The sequence below is a fragment of the Etheostoma spectabile genome, unplaced genomic scaffold, assembly GCF_008692095.1.
Source record: "Etheostoma spectabile isolate EspeVRDwgs_2016 unplaced genomic scaffold, UIUC_Espe_1.0 scaffold00007798, whole genome shotgun sequence".
Classification (NCBI taxonomy): Eukaryota; Metazoa; Chordata; class Actinopteri; order Perciformes; family Percidae; genus Etheostoma; species Etheostoma spectabile.
Genome location: NW_022603523.1, coordinates 40,150 through 59,410, shown reverse-complemented (window position 1 = coordinate 59,410; position 19,261 = coordinate 40,150). Strand labels below are relative to the sequence as shown.

At 40.7% G+C, this 19,261-nt stretch overlaps 1 protein-coding gene and 1 long non-coding RNA gene across 2 annotated transcripts; one reads left to right on the top strand and one right to left on the bottom strand.

The window, feature by feature from the left end:
• The first annotated feature begins 1,759 nt into the window (after positions 1 to 1,759).
• LOC116678700 (galactose-specific lectin nattectin) lies at positions 1,760 to 4,946 on the top strand. The gene is made up of 7 exons (XM_032508455.1): positions 1,760 to 1,778; positions 1,982 to 2,031; positions 3,004 to 3,066; positions 3,331 to 3,361; positions 4,035 to 4,117; positions 4,481 to 4,615; positions 4,782 to 4,946. Exons 3-7 carry the CDS (start codon positions 3,004 to 3,006, stop codon positions 4,929 to 4,931), a joined length of 462 nt encoding a protein of 153 aa, XP_032364346.1. The 5' UTR covers positions 1,760 to 1,778; positions 1,982 to 2,031; the 3' UTR covers positions 4,932 to 4,946.
• An 8,364-nt stretch (positions 4,947 to 13,310) lies between these two features.
• Positions 13,311 to 18,355, bottom strand: LOC116678702 (uncharacterized). Its single transcript, XR_004329378.1, has 3 exons — positions 18,280 to 18,355; positions 14,348 to 14,430; positions 13,311 to 14,128 (listed from the first exon to the last, which is right to left on the bottom strand). It is a non-coding gene; the product is annotated as an uncharacterized LOC116678702 (long non-coding RNA).
• Positions 18,356 to 19,261: the final 906 nt, after the last annotated feature.

The following is a 19,261-nucleotide window of genomic DNA, read 5'->3' as shown; positions in this document are numbered from 1 at the left end:
TATGACCCCCCCAGACCTTTAAGGTCCTCTGGGACAGGTCTGCTACTACACTATGACCCCCCCAGACCTCTCAGGTCCTCTGGGACCGTCTGCTTCTACACTATGACCCCCCCCCCGACCTCTCAGGTCATCTGGGACAGGTCTGCTACTACACTATGACCCCCCCAGACCTCTCAGTTCATCTGGGACAGGTCTGCTACTACACAATGACCCCCCCCCCCAGACCTCTCAGTTCCTCTGGGATAGGTCTGCTTTTACACTATGACCCCCCCAGACCTCTCAGGTCATCTGGGACAGGTCTGCTTCTACACTATGACACCCCAGACCTCTCAGGTCCTCTGGGACAGGTCTGCTACTACACTATGACCCCCCCAGACCTTTCAGGTCCTCTGGGACAGGTCTACTACTACACTATGAACCACCCAGACCTCTCAGGTCATCTGGGACAGGTCTGCTTCTACACTATGACCCCCCCAGACCTCTCAGGTCCTCTGGGACAGGTCTGCTTCTACACTATGACCCCCCCAGACCTCTCAGGTCCTCTGGGACAAGTCTGCTTCTACACTATGACACCCCAGACCTCTCAGGTCCTCTGGGACAGGTCTGCTACTACACTATGACCCCCCCCCCCCCCCCCCCCCAGACCTCTCAGGTCCTCTGGGATAGGTCTGCTACTACACTATGACCCCCCCAGACCTCTCAGGTCATCTGGGACAGGTCTGCTACTACACACTATGACCCCCCCCCCCCCCCAGACCTCTCAGGTCATCTGGGACATCTTTAACTTTTTATTCTTGTTTTATCTGTTTTTATTTTTTAACTGTTTTTGTGTAAAGAACTTTGAATTGCCCGTTGTTGTAATGTGCTCTACAGATAAAGCTGCCTTGCCTTAAGTGACCTTATATGGAGTTGTGGTTTCCGGGATGTCGAATGAATGAAGAGTGTGTGTCTGTTTTGTGGCTAAAAGGAACAAATGCTTAAGGAAAGTCAGTCATTTTATACAGAAAAATTACTCAGGCTCTTTCAATTGGATAAAGATCTATTATTGCACCATTTGGTCTCCCTGAAGATTCTTTGATATCACAAATCACAGAATCATTTGTGATGTGATTCTGACGTTAGGTGCAACACTATCGACTGTTGATTCCAACTGACTACGAACACCCGACAGCTTTGGAGCCTCGTTAGCGGCTGCAGCAACTTAAACCAGCCAGCAAAGGTGGAGGGACGCTAATTACTAGCTAACGTCAGCTAACTGCAAAGTGCTGCAAAGAAATTTTACAATTATTTTAAAATGAACGCTTAATGTCACCCAGTAATTAGGGCTGGGAAAATGTCAGGTTACTACAATAACACAAGGATGAAACACATGTTACCAGATGGCTCTTATTTGAATAAAAATAATGAATGAATATCTAATTTTTCCCTTACAGCATGTGTTCTCTTCATTGTGTTAAGTTGTCCCTGTTGCACAATTTAAGAACATTAACAAATATACCACAGCCATATCACAAAAGTTATCAATGATTCCTTAAAAAAAACTAATCACACAGTTCTGATTGATGGTGATAATCATCAACATTAGAAGTTTCTAAAGAGGGAGTGAAGTATCATGGCCTTGACACTGTGAACCCTGATCTACTGGACCAAGGAGGGGGGCTGTTCTGTGGGACAGTGGACTGTCAATCATGACTAAGACCCGCCCCTTTCCAAGGTATATAAGGGCCTTGACTCTCTTCTCCCTCCAAACCAAACCAGGCAGAACAAAGAGTACTGATGTGAGTATAATGGATATTTCAACATGTACTTTATTATTTCCAATCAGTTTGGCCTGAAAGTTTGATATATTTGGTTTATATCAGATATTAGAAATTAAATGCAGATTGTGACTGCATTAGTAAATCAGATTACGTTTAACCTTATTTGTTATTTTTGAGTATTTAATGCTCTTCAGATCTGTGACTCTGTTATTTTCTATCAGTGACAGTCATCAGCCTGTTCTTCTGTCAGCCAATCACCACCTCAGCAAAGGTAATTATATTTCAATTCATTATCACATTAAATCTATTTTTAATAACTAGTCTGGTATTCATCATGAGGACATTTTATATTTTGAGAACTCTTAGTGTATTTAATATTTAGACATTTAAAAAAATCTATTTAATATCAAACTATAACTATATTATATAATGCACTTATAACTAGCAGGATACTTTAATTTGATAAATGGATCACTGATCACAGTCATTAATTGTCTGAATTTACAGCGTAAAAGTATTCACCCCCCCCCCATGGCATTTTTCGTGTTATGTTGCCTCAAAAAACTGGAAATAACTTGGATTGAGCGTCATTGAACATACAGAAGAAGATCCATCCAGTTATAGCGTTTTCTTTGATTCTTTGATTTCTTTTTAGTCTCATCACATGTGCCATGTTCTTTCCATTTGGTTATGATAGATGGGATGGTGCTCCTGGGACTCATGAAAGATTTGGATATTGTTTAAACCTAACCCTGACTTGTACTTCTCCACAACATTGTTCCTTACTGGTTTTGGAGACTTCCTTGATCTTCATGGCAGTGTTTGGTTAGTGGGGCCTCTTGCTTAGGTGTTGCAGCCTCTGGGGCCTTTCAGAAAAGGTGTGTATATGTAATGAAAGATCATGTGACACTAAGATTGCACACAGGTGGACATCATTTCACTAATTATGTGACTTCTGAAGGTAAGTGGTTGCACCAGAGCCTTATATGGGCTTCATAACAAAGGGGGTGAATACACACGCCGTTTCTAAAAAAATTGTTTTATGTAAATATCTTTCTCATTTCACTTCACCAAGTTAGACTATTTTGTTCTGATCCATCACGTACAATTAAGATTAAAAAAAACATTGAACTAAAGGCTGTAGTAAAACAAAATAGGTAAAAAGCAAAGAGGGTGAATACTTTTGCAAAGCACTGCATGTCCTTGTCTGCGGTGTGTTGACTTTGTTGACGTCTTTCCACAGATGGCGTCAGGCGTTCCGTTAGCTTTGTTGCTCTGTTTGTCCATCGGACTGTTGGCTCCATCTGTAAGTAAACAACTAAAAACTATGTGTTGTACATGCAGTGTAATGCAGTGGTTTCCCAGCCTGTAAGATTATGAGACAGTGATTTAATAATGTTACTAGTTTTAATGTAGGCTGAGTGCAAACTGGAAGCTGAAATATTAGATAAGTTTGTTCTATGAAGCATGTTGGCTGCATGTTTGTATCAAAGATGATGTATAAATAAAGTTAAGTAGAGTAGTCCTGTAATCAGACTGCTTGTTTAACACGTCTTTTTTGTGTTCACAGTGTCGTGGAGAAACTAACCCCACCTGCCCAGGTCAGTCCAGTATCTCTGACTCAGTGTGTGTGTGTGTGTGTGTGTGTTGTGTGTGTGTGTGGTGTGGTGTGTGTGTGTGTGTGTGTGTGTGTGTGTGGTGTGTGGTGTGTGTTGTGTGTGTGTGTGTGTGTGTGTGTGTGTGTGTGTGTGTGTGTGTGTGTTGTGTGTGTGTGTGTGTGTGTGTGTGTGTGTGTGTGTGTGTGTGTGGTGTGTGTGTGTGTGTGTGTGTGTGTTGTGTGTGTGTGTGGTGTGGTGTGTGTGTGTGGGTGTGTGTGTGTGTGTCCTTCCTCTGTAATTAATTAATCAAAGACCTGAGTTACTCTGCAGAGGAACTGAAGACATTCTCTAGCATGCAAGTCCTTTATCCATTTGGGAGGATGGAGTCCATATCAGTCCATCACACGTTTAACATCAGGTACCACACACACCTCGCTGTCCCTGGCTGTACGACGAGACGTTAACTTCCCGTACATCTGCTCTCGACTGATTGCATCACACGGAATGATGGAGGAGAAAATATGAGGGTCTCCTCCCTCCTTTATCCAGGGAGCACATGCAATAACCAACCAAGCTGGAGAAGGGAGAGAGGAGACACACACACACACACACAATAAGAAATCCAAACTGCTACATAACAAGAGTCTAACTTTAACTATAACTTTGTCTCCCTTAGGTCCCTGTCCTCTTGGTTGGACTCAGTTCAACTCTCGCTGTTTCAGTTTCAACTTCCAGGGAAAGAGTTGGATCGATGCCGAGGTGCAGCAGTACTATCCAGACTGTCCTGACCTATATTTAGATTTCTAGTGGTCAGAGTAGTTATGACAGGAGATAAAAATGAATCACTTTACTTCCTGCTTTGCTACTACGGCCACTAGAGGGCGCCACCACTATGAACCTAAATAAGAGTCCTAATTGCTGCTTGAACAAACAACTTCTGGGGCTGGTTTTGGGGGAGTTCAGTCTCTAAAAGTAGTAATACTTTGTTACAGTAAAAGTCCTGCATTGTCCAAAGGTCTGTCAGTATTATAATGAGATGTCCTGAGATTGCATCTGTGTCATCTCGTGATTAGGTTTATGTTTTATCTTAAATGGTTTAAAATGTTATTTTGTCTCCACTAGAACTTCTGCAAGGCCGCCGGTGGGAATCTGGCTTCAGTCCACTCAGAAGAGGAACAGGTGTTCCTCAAAACCTTCATTAAGCAAGTGAGCGGTGAATACAGACGGACTTGGATCGGAGGCTCTGACTCAGTGCAGGTGAGACTTTAATCATCACAGGAAGTGATGTCACTAGTCTCTTGAGCTATTTAGAAATTGAAATTTGATGACAGAAAAAAAGAACAGAGAGGAAAATTACTCTAAATGAAACAGAAAAAGGAGGATCCTCTTCTGATTTTCCTTTGAACCGATCTTTCTCCTCCAGGAGGGCGTGTGGATGTGGTCTGATGGATCCACATTAGACTACAAACGCTGGATTTTGGGGCAGCCTGACAACTACAGTGGAAATGAGGACTGCCTTGAGATGAACTTTCTGGGTAAAAACCAACAACATATGAAACATCTTGTCTTTTAAAGAAACATGATGATCCAAAAATGATCTCTAAACTTATAGCAGGTGGTCATATGTTCCAGTCTGAAAGATAAAACGTTAAACTCTTAAATCTCTCTCTACAGGATTGGGCTGGTACGACCAGTCGTGTGACAACTTGAATTCTTTCCTGTGCTCCAAGAACCTGTGAACCCCCCCCCCCACATCATGATCTCTCTACAGCTCATCTCTAATCTCTAGCATTGATTCATCTCTAATCTCTAGCATTGATTAACTTTCAGTTTGTTCTGCAGTCAGACACAGCTCTCCGCTCACACACTCACTTCTCACGTCATCCAACGGTTCACATTTGGGTTTTAACATCAGAAACAATCAGTTATTGGACTTTTAATCTATAAACAACACAATTAAATCCATAAAACATCTTTTCCAGTGTAGTTGTCTGAGTATTGTCTGTCAGCGCTGTCTGAAGGTAACAACATCCACCTACCAGACAGGAGTGGTGACCATCTTCTCATCCAAAATGTCCAAATAGAAAAAATAAAAGTCCAAATGTTGTCAGAACGTTCTGTGATACCAGAGGAGTTTCTGGTGTGTTGGGTTCTTATTCATCTGTTTTCCTTCATTATATAATCAATAAGCATTAAAAAATAAAGCCATATTGTCACAAACAGTGTCTGGTCCTGACTTACTGACTGTGGTTTTCTCTAAAAGGGCAAACAATTCTATATTCGTGAATAATATTCACGTACAATGTATTGGACATTGGTTTATAGGCAGCCCAGAACTCATTGGCCTAAAGAAACTCACTGTGGAGAATACTCCATGTCAGAATTATGTCATTGTATTTAATGATTACTTACCCCAGTGGCGTAGGGTGGATTTCGGGTGGTCAGTACAAAAGTGGGTGGGCCATCTTTTCCTATGAAAGAAATGACAAAAATTAGAAGTACAACATACAAACTGAAAAAACAGCAAGAATCTGACTTTCCAACACTGCAAAACGCTGTCTAACCAGCATGCATGCATCCAAAGTTCAGACTAAAACTATGAAATTAATTGACTTACCTCAGCCAACTTACTTGGCACGTCCAGGATGTTATATAATCTAATAATCTAATAAGATATTCAACCCTGTGTGTGAAAAAAGTACCTCTGATTCATAGTTTAATAACTTTTGAACCATAAAAGGGATTTACTTACTTTCGGTTTCGTTTGAATCCTGACGATTTAATCTTTACGGAGGTCTTTTCCGGGTCTTTCTAGCCTCTACAGGGGATTTTCTATCTATCCTGGAACTTCAGCCTCTTTGGGCTTTAAATCCATACTGTTATATCCAAGATTGGTCCACTTTATGTCCATAATTCATCGTGTTTTGGCTCATTTCTGCCGCTGGATCGCTCCTCCGTCTCTCTTTCTGTCTGTCCTGTCTATTTTTCAGGAAGTACATGCCCATATATGGGAGATAAAGGCACCCCTCTTGTATGGAAGGCCAGAGGGGACAAAAATGCCTATAGACTCTATTGAAGGCAAAATAATGCACTATTTAGACACATATTTGCTTGTATAACATTGCTGTGGGTGTAATATCAATAAATAGGACATTATTATGTTATTATTGGCATAAATAAATGTCATGAGAGCAAAACGTCTTGACTTTTTTGGAAAAAATGCATGTATTTTGTCAACAGTATAAGTTATAATGATTATTTCTTCACAGTGTGACTCCCAAGACATATGAGAAGTGTTTTAGAAGTTTTACTTATATATCTGTGATATCAATACATATCTGGAAGATTCATTTATTTATTTATTTATTTATCTTTAAGGCCCTACAACCATTTTTAACATGCAAGTGACCTCACTGCAACCCAAATATTCTAATAGCCCAGTTTGTCCTAAAAAAAATGATGTTCATATCTTGACTGTAGACAACAGGGTTGATGTTTTACAAGCTTTTTATAAAATAAATCCAGACGGAAAATAAACTGTAAAAATGGCCTCAGGGCTCAGAGGGTTAAATCATTTGATCCCCATTCACGCCTAGAGATGGGAACTGAAACAGTCCAAATTAAATCTGATTCCAAAAGGCCAAGACACGGGTATGCCTACCAGTAAAAATAATGTTGGTTCCCTGAACCACTACACATGGAGCTCTTTCTGGACTGGGTGACGCTGCACAAATCAATACATGTTGTTTTGGTTCAGACTGTGGTGGAAGATTCTTGTCCAGCGAGAGAGGAATTTGTTGGAAGTGAGACTCTGTTGAAACAGAATGAAGACTGGCTGCAAACTGAATCAAGGTTTAAGTTTTTTCTGGAGAGAACAATCAAAATGATTAGAACAGTTTTCACAACGCACAAAGTTACAGATTGACCAGAGTTCTGTGTGGATTTAATCAGTAATACACTTCTTTATATCCCGTGCCACCAGAGGAAAGAATACCTGGTTTAGAAAACAGTTTAATCTTAAACATAATTAATGGATCTCAGGCAGACAGTTGGATCTATTACGTCTTTCAGAATCTGCCCTCCATGGGTCAAGTTCCTTCAACGGTCATTTTATCTTAGCTGAAAAAGAACATCTTGTCTCTTTGGATAAGCTATGGTCTCGGGACCTGGGACCTGGGTCCTGCTCTGATAAACACAGCTCTAGACAACTGTTTCTGTCAGACCTTACAGTGGTGTGAAAAAATGTTTGCCCCCTTCCTCATTTCCTGTTCCTTTGCATGTTTGTCACACTTAAGTGTTTCGGAACATCAAACCAATTTAAACAATAGTCAAGGACAACACAAGTAAACACAAAATGCAATTTGTAAATGAAGGTGTTTATTATTAAAGGTGAAAAAAAATCCTAACCATCATGGCCCTGTGTGAAAAAGTGATTGCCCCCCTTGTTAAAACATACTATAACTGTGGTTGTCCACACCTGAGTTCAATTTCTCTAGCCACACCCAGGCCTGATTATTGCCACACCTGTTCACAATCAAGGCATCACTTAAATAGGAGCTGCTTGACACAGTAAGGTCCACCAGAAGATCCTTAAAAGCTACACATCATGCCGAGACCTAAAGAAATGCAGGAACAATTGAGAAAGAAAGTAATTGAGATCTATTAGTCTGGAAAGGGTTATAAAGCCATTTCCAAAGCTTTGGGAATCCAGCGAACCACAGTGAGAGCCATTATCCACAAATGGTGAAGACATGGAACAGTGGTGAACCTTCCCAGGAGTGGCCGGCCGCCCAAAATTACCCCAAGAGCGCAGCGACGACTCATCCAAGAGGTCACAAAAAGACCCCACAACAACGTCCAAAGAACTGCAGGCCTCACTTGCCTCAGTTAAGGTCAGCGTTCATGCCTCCACCATCAGGAAAGACTGGGCAAAATGGCCTGCATGGCAGAGTTCCAAGGAGAAAACCACTGCTGAGCAAAAAGAACATCAAAGCTCGTCTCAATTTCTCCACAACACATCTTGATGATCCCCAAGACTTTTGGGACAACATTCTGTGGACCGATGAGACAAAAGTGGAACTCTTGGAAGGTGTGTGTCCAAATATATCTGGCGTAGAAGGAACACTGCATTTCATAAAAAGAACATTATACCAACAGTAAAATATGGTGGTGGTAGTGTGATGGTCTGGGGCTGTTTTGCTGCTTCAGGACCTGGAAGACTTGCCGTGATAAAAGGAACTATGAATTCTGCTGTCTACCAAGAGATCCTGAAGGAGAATGTCCGACCATCTGTTCGTGTACTCAAGCTGAAACGAACTTGGGTTCTGCAGCAGGACAATGATCCTAAACACACCAGCAAGTCCACCACCGAATGGCTGAAGAAAAACAAAATGAAGACTTTGGAGTGGCCTAGCCAAAGTCCTGACCTGAATCCTATTGAGATGTTGTGGTATGACCTTAAAAAGGCCGTTCATGCTCGAAAACCCTCTAATGTAACTGAATTAGGACAATTCTGCGAAGATGAGTGGGCCAAAATTCCTCCAGGACGCTGTAAAAGCCTCATTGCACGTTATCGCAAACGCTTGGTTGCAGTTGTTGCTGCTAAGGGTGGCCCAACCAGTTATTAGGTGTAGGGGGCAATCACTTTTTCACACAGGGCCATGATGGTTTGGATTTTTTTTCACCTTTTAATAATAAACACCTTCATTTACAAATTGCATTTTGTGTTTACTTGTGTTGTCCTTGACTATTGTTTAAATTGGTTTGATGTTCCGAAACACTTAAGTGTGACAAACATGCAAAGGAACAGGAAATGAGGAAGGGGGCAAACACTTTTTCACACCACTGTATATATTATGCCATCTATCCTTTGAGAAAAAATGCAAAGTCATAACAAATCCAGTTGTCTCCCACAAGGAGAACACACAGAGGACAGATACAGAAGTCATAAACTCTGAGAGGCATTGGAGATCTTATTATGAATAATTAATTTGAAAATTAATGCTTAAATGTAATTTTCCCATTACAAGAAGCAGATAATTAAGAACACGGGTCAGTCGCGCGCCGCTGGCCTCAGGCTTTCTACTGTCTACGCAGTGTGGAATTTAGTTTTTGATAAAAATGTTTTTTACTTTTTGGTGCAACTGAATCAAAATGCAACACTTCCTTCACAGATGTTCTCCAGCTCTGGCCATCTTGCTTTCAGCCCTGGCCAATCAGCTGTCTTGTTTTCTCCATTGCAGTAAGAGGAACCTTTTCACCAGTCCCTCACAAGTTTCTCCCTCACCCAGAACTTTCTTTCTGCTGCTCGGTTACCGTTTGACTGCCTGTTTTACTACCTGCAGTTGGTAATCTGCAAAATAGGATTTTTCTCTCTCAGTTGTCTTTAGGAGCAGCATGTAGTCGTCATGAGCCTAGAGCGCCCTCTTGCTTCTGCAGACGGTATTTTTTTCAACATGAATTAACATTTAATAACATGTTAACGCTCTGGGCCCTGAGGCCATTTTTACAGTTTATTTTCCGTCTGGATTTATTTTATAAAAAAGCTTGTAAAACATCAACCCTGTTGTCTACAGTCAAGATATGAACATCATTTTTTTAGGACAAACTGGGTTATTAGAATATTTGGGTTGCAGTGAGGTCACTTGCATGTTAAAAATGGTTGTAGGGCCTTAAAGATGAATAAATAAATAAATAAATGAATCTTCCAGATATGTATTGATATCACAGACATATAAGTAAAACCTCTATAACACTTCTCATATGTCTTGGGAGTCACACTGGGAAGAAATAATCATTATAACTTATACTGTTGACAAAATACATGCATTTTTTCCAAAAAAGTCCAGACGTTTTGCTCTCATGACATTTATTTATGCCAATAATAACATAATAATGTCATATTTATTGATATTACACCCACAGCAATGTTATACAAGCAAATATGTGTCTAAATAGTGCATTATTTTGCCTTCCATAGAGTATATAGGCATTTTTGTCCCCTCTGGCCTTCCATACAAGAGGGGTGCCTTATCTCCCATATATGGGCATGTACTTCCTGAAAAATACATAGGACAGACAGAGAGAGAGACGTAAGAGCGATAAGCGGCAGAAATGAGCCAAAACGCAATGAATTATGGATAAAAAGTGGATCAATCTTGGATATAACAGTATGGATTTAAAGCCCAAAGAGGCTGAATTTCCAGGCTGGATAGAAAACCCCCTGTAGAGGCTAGAAAGACCCGGAAAAGACCGCCATAAAGCCGAAAACGTCAGGATTCAAACGAAACCAAAAGTGAGTAAATCGCTTGTATGGTTCAAAAGTTATTAAACTATGAATCAGAGGTACTTTTAAACTCGTGGGCGAGTGTCTCGGGCTCAGAGGGTTAAACTATATATGTTTTGATATATAAGTCACACCTGACTATAGGTCACAGGACCAGCTAAACTATAAAAAAAAGTGTGAGTTATAGTCTGAAAAATATAGTAAATTAACTGTTGTTGATTACACCCCATCAAGGAAAAGGGTAAAGGTGCCAGGCGACGGGTACACCGGGCCAGTCTTTCAACAGGGTATTTACGTTTACATCTGAGATTTAGTGCAGTAGAAGTATACAGTGAAAAAAGGAAATGGAAATACCCAAATATTTCACCTCTTACTGGAAGAAGTTTCATGTGCTTGTTGGAAAAGAGCTGTGTGCTGTCAAATTGAGGAAGCAGTTAAAAGTGCTCTGGAAGTTGCACCGGATATAGGACCCAACCCTGTGACTGTGTTTGTGAGTGTGTGTGTGTGTGTGTGTGTGTGTGTGTGTGTGTGTGTGTGTGTGTGTGTGTGTGTGTGTGTGTGTGTGTGTGGGGCAACAGAAGAATCTGCCCAGAGACTGTAGGATTACACTCCATCATGAAAAAGGGTAAAGGTTGAGATATATTGGTAACGCCATGATGCAAGGGGCACAGACTATGTTGTGTTCAGGTTAAAATTGAATGTTGGAATTTCTGGGTTTCCAGTTGGAAACTACAAATGTCTATGGCATAGACTGTGTAAAACAGGCCTGTGCTCGGAAATGTTTTAACTCTGAAAGATATAACGCTATTTGCTCTATGAAGAAATGAAAAAAGACAAAGAACTAAGGACATTTGCTTAATTGCGGGCAGCGGCAAAGGCGGAACCCCCTGGACACCTGGGAGGTGGAGAAAGTCCATGCATTTGTTACTTCTAGGCTGGATTACTGCAATTCTTTATTATCAGGCTGCTCGAAGACGTCCATAAAGACTCTTCAGCTGATCCAGAATGCTGCAGCACGTGTTCTGACGGGAACCAGGAAAAGAGACCACATCTCTCCTTTTTTAGCTTCTCTGCATTGGCTTCCTGTAAAATCCAGAATAAAATTTAAAATCCTTCTTCTCACCTACAAAGCTCTTCATGGTCAGGCTCCATCTTATCTTAAAGAGCTCATAGTACCTTACTACCCCACCAGAGCACTGCGCTCCCAGAATGCAGGGTTACTTGTGGTTCCTAGAGTCTCTAAAAGTAGAACGGGAGCCAGAGCGTTCAGTTATCAGGGTCCTCTCCTGTGGAACCAGGTTCCAGTCTGGGTCCAGGGACCAGAGCGTTCAGTTATCAGGCTCCTCTCCTTTGGAACCAGGTTCCAGTCTGGGTCCAGGGACCAAAACGTTCAGCTATCAGGCTCCTCTCCTGTGGAACCAGGTTCCAGTTGGGGTTCGGGAGGCAGACACCGTCTCCATATTTAGTAGGCTTAAGACTTTCCTCTTTGATAAAGCTTATAGTTAGGGCATAGAATTGAATATTGTTAGGGAGTGAGGAGTCGCAGCGTCCGCCTAACCCGGCCCACCTGCTTCTCGTCATAGTTGTCTGATTTATCTATCATATAATCAAGCATATAATAAACTAAAGGGAGACTTGGCATACAGCCCGATCCGGTTGGGGAGAGTTCTAGCCTGATGTGATCCGGTTGGGGGGAGTTCTAGCCTGATGTGATCCGGTTGGGGGGAGTTCTAGCCTGATGTGATCCGGTTGGGGAGAGTTCTAGCCTGATGTGATCCGGTTGGGGGGAGTTCTAGCCTGATGTGATCCGGTTGGGGAGAGTTCTAGCCTGATGTGATCCGGTTGGGGAGAGTTCTAGCCCGACCAGGCTCCTCTCTTTACCCTGTCTCTCTTGGTTTTGCTGTAATAGTTTTAGACAGCTGGGGACTGAGCTCCTCTCTCCTCTATCTTTCTATCTTTCCATTTATGTGCATCCATGTCCCAGAAATGCCTGTTACTAATCTAGTTACTAACCTAGTTACTAACCTAGTTACTAACCTAGTTACTAACCCAGCTCTGGGGAGTCATTCCCCGGAGTCCTTATGTTCTTTTTTACCCAGCATGTTCCCTCGGACCAGGGAGGCTCCAAAATCATGGTAGCAGCTGTCGCCATGGTCCCGCTACACGGGACTACTACGCGATGCCATGTTCATCTGCTACGTCCTGCTACGTCCTGCTACGTCCTGCTGTGCCTTGTAATGCCCACAGTGCCCTGCTATGCCATGAACTACTACAAAGAACTGCTACAGACTACTATTTTTTTATGACTGTTATTTCCACTCTTCATTCTAACCCAACCGGCCCATCAGACACCGCCTACCAAGAGCCTGGGTCTAATTTAATTTTATAGCATTTGAAAACAAATGTTTTGAAATAGTATTGAGTAAAAGTTGACATATTCCAGTCTGTGATTATCATCAACATCCATTCCTTTAATTTTAGTCTCAATAATTCCTAATTTCTGCTTTTCTAACTCAAACATTAGGTACAATTTCCTATAAATGAGGTTTATTGACCATAAATTTCAAAAATAACTGTAACACTTAAGTTAATAAATTAGTGTTATGTATTGCGGTATTAATAATTTGTCCCTTATAGAAAACAATAACAGGACTCAACACTGTTTAAGACTATATGTCTTTTATTTTTGAATGCTTAGTTGATTATATAGTAAAGGAAATCAGATGAATAAAGAACCCAACACATCAGTTTTAAGAATTAAAAGAAACCAGTTCTTTAAACCAGTGGACTATATGAATTATTAATAGTTAATATGAAGTGTTATTACAGTTGCATTCTCCTCTCGTATCACAGAAAGCTCTGATAAAATATACACTTTAATTTTCTATTTGGACATTTTGGATAAAAACATCACCACCTCTCATATCTGGTAGGTTTACCTTTGGATGGAGTTAGGCTAGCTGTTTCCAGTCTGTATGCTAAGCTAAGCTAGCTGTTTCCCCTTCTTTCCAGTCTTTATGCTAAGCTAAGCTAGCTGTTTCCCCATCAACTGCATATCTCTACTAGCGTGGCCTCGGCTTGCGGGTCTCTGAGACCCAGACCAGAATGCATTTTGCATTTTGGGGCCAGTATTCAATTGTATTTTGAAAGAAAGAAAAAAGGAAACAAGGAAAGAAAGAAAGTATAGGACCTGGGTGTGTATTAACAGAGTGGAAACATTGTAATTTCCCCTTACAGTATACATTATTAATATTATTATTATTATTCATATTAGTGGAGTAGAAGTAGAAAAGAGCAGAGTGAAAGAACTTAAGTTTCTTCTTAACTAAAGTCAGAAAACATGATCGCAGAAGCAGATTTCTCTTTGAATCTTTATTGACGTTGTGAAATGTGAGGTCTTCATTTCCTGCTTTCTTCTGATTGGTCAACGTGTCAGCAGGAAGCTGAGGTCACTACCAGGGTCGTACTCCACTGTGGGCTTTCCCCTAAAACACACACACATCGTTATGATTACGGTTACTGGTTAATAGTTGCTTTAGTTACTAGTTACTTTAGTTACTAGTTAGTGTGTCTGCGTATGTGCGTACGTGCGTGTGTGTATGTGTGCGTGACTCTGTGTCTGTGAGCATGCGTGTGTGTGTGTGTGTCTCTGTGTGTGTGTGTGTCTGTCTGTGTGTGTGTGTGAGTGTGTGTGTGTGTGTTACCTGGTGAAGAGTCTGGCCTTGGTGGTTCCCAGTAGCGTGGCTTTGTCTCCCTCCACCAGCAGCAGCGACCCCTCCCTCAGACCCTGGAGACACACAAAATGGCCGTAAATATCTGACAAAATGGCCGTAAATATCTGACAAAATGGCCGTAAATATCTGACAAAATGGCCGTAAATATCTGACAAAATGGCCGTAAATATCTGACAAAATGGCCGTAGATTATCTGACAAAATGGCCGTAAATATCTGACAAAATGGCCGTAAATATCTGACAAAATGGCCGTAAATATCTGACAAAATGGCCGTAAATATCTGACAAAATGGCTGTAGATTATCTGACAAAATGGCTGTAGATTATCTGACAAAATGGCCGTAAATATCTGACAAAATGGCTGTAGATTATCTGACAAAATGGCCGTAAATATCTGACAAAATGACCGTAGATTATTTGACAAAATGGCCGTAGATTATCTGACAAAATGGCCGAAAATGATCCGACAAAATGGCTGTAAATAATCCGACAAAATGGCCGTAGATTATCTGACAAAATGGCCGTGGATTATCTGACAAAATGGCCGAGAATAATCCGACAAGATGGCCGTAAATTATCCAACAAAATGGCTGTAAATAATCCTACAAAATGGCCGTAGATTATCTGACAAAATGGCCGTAGATTATCTGACAAAATGGCCGAAAATAATTCAACAAAATGGCTGTAAATTATCCAACAAAATGGCCGTAGATTATCTGACAAAATGGCCGAAAATTATCCAAAAAAATGGCTGTAAATAATCCGACAAAATGGCCGTAGATTATCTGACAAAATGGCCGTAAATTATCCAACAAAATGGCTGTAAATAATCCGACAAAATGGCCGTAGATTATCTGACAAAATGGCCGTAGATTATCTGACAAAATGGCCGTAGATTATCTGACAAAATGGCCGTGGATTATCTGACAAAATGGCCGAAAATAATCCGACAAGATGGCCGTAAATTATCCAACAAAATGGCTGTAAATCATCCGACAAAATGGCCGTAGATTATCTGACAAAATGGCTGTAGATTATCTGACAAAATGGCCGTAGATTATCTGACAAAATGGCCGTAGATTATCTGACAAAATGGCCGAAAATAATTCGACAAGATGGCCGTAAATTATCCAACAAAATGGCTGTAAATAATCCGACAAAATGGCCGTAGATTATCTGACAAAATGGCCGTGGATTATCTGACAAAATGGCCGTAAATATCTGACAAAATGGCCGTAAATATCTGACAAAATGGCCGTAAATATCTGACAAAATGGCCGTAAATATCTGACAAAATGGCAGAAGGTTATCTGACAAAATGGCCGTAAATATCTGACAAAATGGCCGTAAATATCTGACAAAATGACCGTAGATTATCTGAGAAAATGGCCGTAGATTATCTGACAAAATGGCTGTAAATAATCCGACAAAATGGCCGTAGATTATCTGACAAAATGGCCGTGGATTATCTGACAAAATGGCCGAGAATAATCCGACAAGATGGCCGTAAATTATCCAACAAAATGGCTGTAAATAATCCGACAAAATGGCCGTAGATTATCTGACGAAATGGCCGTAGATTATCTGACAAAATGGCCGAAAATAATTCAACAAAATGGCCGTAAATTATCCGACAAAATGGCCGTAGATTATCTGACAAAATGGCCGAAAATAATTCAACAAAATGGCTGTAAATAATCCGACAAAATGGCCGTAGATTATCTGACAAAATGGCCGAAAATAATTCAACAAAATGGCTGTAAATAATCCGACAAAATGGCCGTAGATTATCTGACAAAATGGCCGAATATAATTCAACAAAATGGCTGTAAATAATCCGACAAAATGGCCGTAGATTATCTGACAAAATGGCCGAAAATAATCCGACAAGATGGCCGAAAATTATCCAACAAAATGGCTGTAAATAATCCGACAAAATGGCCGTAGATTATCTGACAAAATGGCCGTAGATTATCTGACAAAATGGCCGTGGATTATCTGACAAAATGGCCGTGGATTATCTGACAAAATGGCCGTAGATTATCCGACAAGATGGCCGTAAATTATCCAACAAGATGGCCGTAAATTATCCAACAAAATGGCTGTAAATAATCCGACAAAATGGTCGTAGATTATCTGACAAAATGGCCGTAGATTATCTGACAAAATGGCCGTGGATTATCTGACTAAATGGCCGAAAATAATCCGACAAGATGGCTGTAAATTATCCAACAAAATGGCTGTAAATAATCCGACAAAATGGCCGTAGATTATCTGACAAAATGGCTGTGATTATCTGACAAAATGGCCGTAGATTATCTGACAAAATGGCCGTAGATTATCTGACAAAATGGCTGTAGATTATCTGACAAAATGGCCGTAGATTATCTGACAAAATGGCCGTAGATTATCTGACAAATGGCCGAAAATAATTCGACAAGATGGCAGTAAATTATCCAACAAAATGGCTGTAAATAATCCGACAAAATGGCCGTAGATTATCTGACAAAATGGCCGTGGATTATCTGACAAAATGGCCGTAAATATCTGACAAATGGCCGTAATATCTGACAAAATGGCCGTAAATACTGACAAAATGGCCGTAAATATCTGACAAATGGCAGAGATTATCTGACAAAATGGCCGTAAATATCTGACAAAATGGCCGTAAATATCTGACAAAATGACCGTAGATTATCTGAGAAAATGCCGTAGTTATCTGACAAAATGGCTGTAAATAATCCGACAAAATGGCCGTAGATTATCTGACAAAATGGCCGTAAATATCTGACAAATGGCCGTAAATATCTGACAAAATGACCGTAGATTATCTGAGAAAATGGCCGTAGATTATCTGACAAAATGGCTGTAAATAATCCGACAAAATGGCCGTAGATTATCTGACAAAATGGCCGTGGATTATCTGACAAATGGCCGAGAATAATCCGACAAGATGTGCCGTAAATTATCCAACAAAATGGCTGTAAATAATCCGACAAAATGGCCGTAGATTATCTGACGAAATGGCCGTAGATTATCTGACAAATGGCCGAAAATAATTCAAAAATGGCCGTAAATTATCCGCACAAATGGCCGTAGATTATCTGACAAAATGGCCGAAAATAATTCAACAAATGGCTGTAATAATCCGACAAAATGGCCGTAGATTATCTGACAAAATGCCGAAAATAATTCACAAATGGCTGTAAATAATCCGACAAAATGGCCGTAGATTATCTGACAAAATGGCCGAAATATTCAACAAAATGGCTGTAAATAATCCGACAAATGGCCGTAGATTATCTGACAAAATGGCCGAAATAATCCGCCCAAGATGGCCGAAAATTATCCAACCAAATGGCTGTTAATAATCCTACAAAATGGCCGTAGATTATCTGACAAAATGGCCGTAGATTATCTGACAAAATGGCCGTGGATTATCTGACAAAATGGCCGTGGATTATCTGACAAAATGGCCGTAGATTATCCGACAAAGGGCCGTAAATTATCCAACAAGATGGCCGTAAATTATCCAACAAATGGCTGTAAATAATCCGACAAAATTGTCGTAGATTATCTGACAAAATGGCCGTAGATTATCTGACAAAATGGCCGTGGATTATCTGACTAAATGGCCGAAAATAATCCGACAAGATGGCTGTAAATTATCCAACAAAATGGCTGTAAATAATCCGACAAAATGGCCGTAGATTATCTGACAAAATGGCTGTGGATTATCTGACAAAATGGCCGTAGATTATCTGACAAAATGGCCGTAGATTATCTGACAAAATGGCGGTACATGACAGGTGTTGGGATTAGCGCTCCAGACATGTCCATTACACTGACTCAGCAGGACAAACCAAAGGTAACCATGGAAACAGTTGTAGTTGTAGTCTCACCAGGACACATGGGGTGTGGGCTTCTTCGTGGTACTGAGTGATCCTCTGCTCCCGGGTCTCCTGCACAACAACAACGAAGTCAGGTAGAATATTACCATCTAGTAATATTAGTGTGTGTGTGTGTATATATATATATAGTATAATATTACCATCAAGTAAAGTATTGTTTTTGTCCCTTTTTTCAACACTTTTGTTTGTCACTTTTTTTTACGATTTCAACACTTGTGTTTTCTCCTTAACTTCTCCAGGACATGAACACCTGTTTCCTGGTGAAAGTCTTGTGTTTTCTCCTTAACTTCTCCAGGACATGAACACCTGTTTCCTGGTGAAAGTCTTGTGTTTTCTCCTTAACTTCTCCAGGACATGAACACCTGTTTCCGGGTGAAAGTCTTGTGTTTTCTCCTTAACTTCTCCAGGACATGAACACCTTTTTCCTGGTGAAAGTCTTGTGTTTTCTCCTTAACTTCTCCAGGACATGAACACCTGTTTCCTGGTGAAAGTCTTGTGTTTTCTCCTTAACTTCTCCAGGACATGACACCTGTTTCCTGGACAAAGTCTTGTGTTTTCTCCTTAACTTCTCCAGGACATGAACACCTGTTTTCCTGGTGAAAGTCTTGTGTTTTCTCCTTAACTTCTCCAGGACATGAACACCTGTTTCCTGGTGAAAGTCTTGTGTTTCTCCTTAACTTCTCCAGGACATGAACACCTGTTCCTGGTGAAAGTCTTGTGTTTTCTCCTTAACGTCTCCAGGACATGAACACCTGTTTCCTGGTGAAAGTCTTGTGTTTTCTCCTTAACTTCTCCAGGACATGAACACCTGTTTCCTGGTGAAAGTCTTGTGTTTTCCTCCTTAACTTCTCCAGGACATGAACACCTGTTTCCTGGTGAAAGTCTTGTGTTTTCTCCTTAACTTCTCCAGGACATGAACACCTGTTTCCTGGTGAAAGTCTTGTGTTATCTCCTTAACTTCTCCAGGACATGA

Bases quoted from the DNA above. Each gene is read 5' to 3' on its own strand.
- LOC116678700 (XM_032508455.1), top strand. From the start codon at position 3,004: ATGGCGTCAGGCGTTCCGTTAGCTTTGTTGCTCTGTTTGTCCATCGGA. The intron at 4,118-4,480 runs GTGCAGCAGTAC...TGTCTCCACTAG, and splicing joins AGAGTTGGATCGATGCCGAG to AACTTCTGCAAGGCCGCCGG. The intron at 4,616-4,781 runs GTGAGACTTTAA...TTTCTCCTCCAG, and splicing joins GAGGCTCTGACTCAGTGCAG to GAGGGCGTGTGGATGTGGTC.